General features: G+C 46.2%; 1 protein-coding gene across 1 annotated transcript; it reads left to right on the top strand.

Moving 5' to 3' along the window:
- The first annotated feature begins 1742 nt into the window (after nucleotides 1-1742).
- Nucleotides 1743-4052, top strand: Dppa5 (developmental pluripotency associated 5). The gene is made up of 3 exons (XM_236761.6): nucleotides 1743-3076; nucleotides 3153-3332; nucleotides 3756-4052. The coding sequence occupies exons 1-3, from the start codon at nucleotides 2965-2967 to the stop codon at nucleotides 3812-3814; spliced, it is 351 nt and encodes a 116-aa protein (XP_236761.1). The 5' UTR covers nucleotides 1743-2964; the 3' UTR covers nucleotides 3815-4052.
- Nucleotides 4053-4621: the final 569 nt, after the last annotated feature.

Genomic DNA, 4621 nt, shown 5'->3' with positions numbered 1-4621 from the left:
CCCAGCACTCAAGAGGCAGAGAAAGGTGGATCTCTGAGTTCCAGGCCAGTGTGGTCTACAGAGTTCCCGAACAGCGAGGGTTGCACAGTGAAACACTGTCTTGAAAAACTGGGGTTGGAGATTGGGGGTATCCAGTTTTCCAGTGTTTTAAAAGTCTTCTGTTGTCCCTCCAGCCAAAGGAATTAGAGATGAAGATTTAGAAATTGTGATGACTTAAGACATCCCCCTCAAAATGTCTTGTTTTTAGCAATCTGATGCTGTATGGTACTTCCATTGTCTCTTTCATTAAAAAATTTCAAGGGATTGGGCAGTGGTGGTGCTAATCCTGATCTTGAAAAACAACAAAAAATGTCAAGGATGGTCCAGATCGTTCAGTGGGCATAGGAACTTGTCCCAAGTCTGAGCACCTGGGTGGAAGGAAAGAACCAGCTTCTAGGTTGTCCTCTGACCTCCTCCATACTTGTAACAGTCAGGACGAAGGGCAGAGGTACCTATTCAACACAACAAACCCAACCTGACCTCTCTCCTGCCTGCCTTCCTCTATCCCTCATGTCTAGCATTCACTGCCCCTAGCATTGAACTTTTCTAGGCTGCTCTTCCCCTACATACTCTACCCGTTGTGGTTACCTGGCCTTCTGTTTACTTTCTTGGCCACTTCTCCATCATACCTAGGAACAGTAATGTTCTGTCCATTTTATTTCTTTTTTTTTCCATCCATAACCTCCTACACTCTGTGTGTGTCTCTCTCTCTCTCTCTCTCTCTCTCTCTCTCTCTCTCTCTCTGTGTGTGTGTGTGTGTGTGTGTGTGTGTGTGTGTGTGTTTAATCAAAACTACAGAAGAGTTGAGGGAACAAACACTTGGTTTTGTTTTGATGAGATGTAAGCAGTTAGGAAGGTTAACTGCCCTTTCAGGAGATCCAAAGTTAGTTCCTTAGTGCCTATGTAATCCTGTACCTCTGCAGGGAATCTGACCCCTGCCCTCCATACACCTAAACTTACTCTGCATAAACACTCACAGTGTTCTAACAGCTGAGGCTTCTCTCAAGTTCCCTCTTTTTTTATTGTTGAAACGGAGTCTCGCCGCAAAGCCTAACCTGGCTTTGACCCATGACTCTCCTACCTCCCAAGTGCTTATTCCAGACACTCTGTAGACATTTCTAAACAATTTCGTAATACTTAGTTTTCTTCCTTGCATTGAAATAGTCTTTGAGTGGAGAACCTTAGCACAGCATTTAATGTCCCTTCAGTCTACTATTAAAAGGGCACTCTCACTCTTTTTACATGACAATTGACCAACTTTGTCTCATTGTCTCTGTAGTGGCCCTTCCCGGTTGTCAACTTGAGTATTTCTGGAATGAACTACAATCCAGATTTGGAAGGCTCACCTTTGATCCTGATCTTGAGGCATAGCGTCTATGCCTCCCAGGAGACTAAGGCAAGGAGATCTCTGAGTTCAAGGCCATCTGGGACAAAACAAGTCCCAGATCTAGGCGTGGTGGTACACACATTTAATCTGGGACACACCTTCGGCTGGAGACCTACATAAGGACATTGGAAGAAGGAAGAATTCTCTCTTCTTTGCCTGCCTGCCCTGTGGGACTGAGCTACTGCTAAATCCTTGGACTTCCATTCACAGCCGCTGCTGACCACTGTTGGGGGGGTTGGATTATAGACTGTAATCAACAAATCCCCTTACTATATAGAGACTACACATAGTCCTGTGACTCTAGAGAACCCTGACTAAGACAGTCTCTGTTGTAAGGCAATGCCCTGAGACTTCCAGACCTTTTAAATATCTAGTCTTCATTAACCTTCATCCAATGGTTTTAGCTATTGGTGATCATTTTCTAAATTGTTAATGCTAGTCCTTGCACTAAAGCCCAGACCAAGCCAGGTAGTGGTGGCATGCATGTTTAATCCCAGCACTAGGGAGGCTGAATTCTTTATGCAGGCTAGCCTGGTCTACAGAGCAAGTTCCAGGACAGCCAAGGGGCTACATATCGAAACCTTGTCTCCAAAAAACAAAAACAAAAAACAAAACAAAATAAAAAACCAAAAAAACCAATCATCCAACACCCCCTCCCCCCCAAAAAAGAACCCACCCACAATAAAATGATGGCCTAAGCTGTTACTAAAAACCTGCTGAAAGGACTTCACATGATACCAGGCTTTGCTGGGCCTGGGCTTCATCATAAGCCATAACTGAAATCATCTCCACGCCAGTGAACCCAAATGGCTCCAGATTTGTTTGAAATACTGTTTTTAATAGTGAATAAGCCAAGTTTAATTCAGTCGCTCACCTGAAGCCTAGACCAGTTTGGAGTGAAGGGGGCAGGCAAGGAACACGTGACCTTTGAATTTCAGGTTAGTTCAAAACATCCGAACCAGGACCTTTAAGGAAGATAGTGGGCACACTTTAAAGGCACCTAGAGCTTTTAGTGAAAAGAACGAGATCCCAAACTTCCTTTCATTTTCATTAAACGGCAAGAATTATTGTTGAGTTGTTGGGAGTTGCTCTGACTTCCCACAAAATGAGGCCTCAGGATCCGATTCTTTCCGGATGGGGAAAGCTAGTCTTTTAGAAGTCTTTGAACCTTCCCATGGATTCCTTAGTTTTCGGGGTTCAGACCCCATTGGTTATTTCTCAGAGGAAGGTCATCAGCACTGACTTCTATTCCCAAGATCCCCACCCCTGGATTTGGAAAAACAAGGCAGTACAGGGACAAACCTAGTTAGCTTGGATCAGCTGGACAGGGAGGCCTGGGGCCTGGATTCGTCTCCCAGGAGCACAGCCTGAGAGTACAGTCTGAGATTGGGCCCCGTAGTGGGCGGGCCCTGGTAGGCGTGGTCTCGTCAAACATCGCCCTCACAGCTCCTAAAGCTTCTTGAGCCTGGGGCTGTGGGCCATCAAAGTTAAGTCTGACCTAGTCTTCATTGGAAATTGGTTCCTAACCAGGAATTAAGATGGCAACCCTTGTGACCCGTAAAGATATCCCCCCGTGGGTGAAAGTTCCTGAAGACCTGAAAGATCCAGAAGTATTCCAAGTCCACACGCTGGTGCTAAAATCTCTGTTTGGTGAGTAGCAAGTCTGGACCGGGTTGCCAAGGCCCAGGCTCCGGGTCCTGGAGCGCTCATTTCCTTTCCCCAACAGGCCCACAGGGATCTCGAATGCCTCACATCGAGCAGGTGAGCCGAGCCATGTTTGAACTGAAGATTCTGGAATCTTCCGGACTTACGGAGGTCTTAATTTATGGCTCTTGCAACCACAAGCTTCGGGCTAAATGGATGCTTCAGTCCATGGCTGAGAGGTACCGCCTGCGCCAGGAAAGAGGTGAGAGTCGCTTACAGGTGCCCTGAACCAGGGCATGGCGGAGCAGCCTCCTCCCCCTCGCTTACCTCCTTTTCACATCTCCACTGGTTGCATCCCTCTGAAGATTCCTTGCCTTGGGCATCACGTAGGATTCTTCCTTGGTCTCTGAGCTGTCTCTGACAATCTTTTTGGGGGTCAGGGGCCCTAGAGGTAAGTCTAAGGGGAAAGGGGGTTGGGATTTGTCCCTCTGGTCAGGGTTATCTGAGGTAACACTGTCCCACCCCACCCCCATCTCTGGGCTTCTAGGAGAACGTTAGAACTGGCCCCGTGGTGTCCCCCATTCTAATTAGAGGGCCACAAAAAGATGCTTAAAGATATGGAGAATCATGAGGTCCCCCTACTGTCCCACAACACTTAATCCTCCTGCTGCGGTTTCTCATGCAGGAATGCTCAAGCTGGAGGAAGCCATGAAGACCCTGGAACTGGGCCAGTGTTTGGAGTGAAGCCAGTTTCCAGTCAGAATGACTCCCACCTGCACACACACAGATTGAGCCGTGGCTGGTGTTTGGTTCTGGCGTGGTTTTTAACTACGTTATATCCTTTATAGTCTAACGAGATATTCCTGGATCCCCGCTGTGACTTCTGATGAGAATATCTCTTTTTCCAAGGCTGTTATTTTAACGAATAAAATTTAAATGATTAAAACGCGTGCCATTAAAATATGGAAAGAGCCATTACCCCTTTCCCAGTGTACCTTTGTATCCTTGTAAATGCTTGAACCGAGTATAGCTTTGGGGGGGATCTTCAGCTTCTGCATCCAACCTGTTGTGAAATCCAACCTTTCTAGCGTGTAATGTGGGGTATGAATTGCTGCGTTAGAGGGCTTGTGATGGTTGAAGACTCACCAAAGTAGGTATTTCAGTTTACCCTGTGGAGACCAGTTTGATAGTTAATGTGGGATAATTCCCACGTGGGGAGCTTTCTGGCTTTATGACCTTAGGTACGTTTCTGTCCTTAAATATATGTAAGGTCTTGGGAGGAAGTAGGATCTGGAGTTCATGGCCAGCCTCAGCTACAAAGCAAGTTCTAGGCCAATTTGGACTAAGTGAGACCCTATCTCAAAATAAAAATACATACCTATTGCTATACATCTATATGTACGTGTAGGGGACTTAGAAACAACTAACAAATTCTGTTGACAGCAATGGGAGAAAATCCTCTTCTGTGGAGATAAATCTGTTTCCACTGCATAATTGCTCTCCCAATACTTCCCAAATGCTGGGATTATAAACATGTGCTACCACGCCCAG

This window comes from Rattus norvegicus, chromosome 8, assembly GCF_036323735.1.
Source record: "Rattus norvegicus strain BN/NHsdMcwi chromosome 8, GRCr8, whole genome shotgun sequence".
In the NCBI taxonomy this organism is placed as follows: domain Eukaryota; kingdom Metazoa; phylum Chordata; class Mammalia; order Rodentia; family Muridae; genus Rattus; species Rattus norvegicus.
This window is presented reverse-complemented; position numbering and strand designations above follow the sequence as displayed.

What these genes read in the sequence shown, in the direction of transcription:
- Dppa5 (XM_236761.6), top strand. Translation starts at nt 2,965, where the DNA reads ATGGCAACCCTTGTGACCCGTAAAGATATCCCCCCGTGGGTGAAAGTT. An exon ending in GGTGCTAAAATCTCTGTTTG is followed by an intron (nt 3,077 to 3,152) that starts GTGAGTAGCAAG and finishes TTTCCCCAACAG; the next exon opens with GCCCACAGGGATCTCGAATG. An exon ending in CCGCCTGCGCCAGGAAAGAG is followed by an intron (nt 3,333 to 3,755) that starts GTGAGAGTCGCT and finishes TTTCTCATGCAG; the next exon opens with GAATGCTCAAGCTGGAGGAA.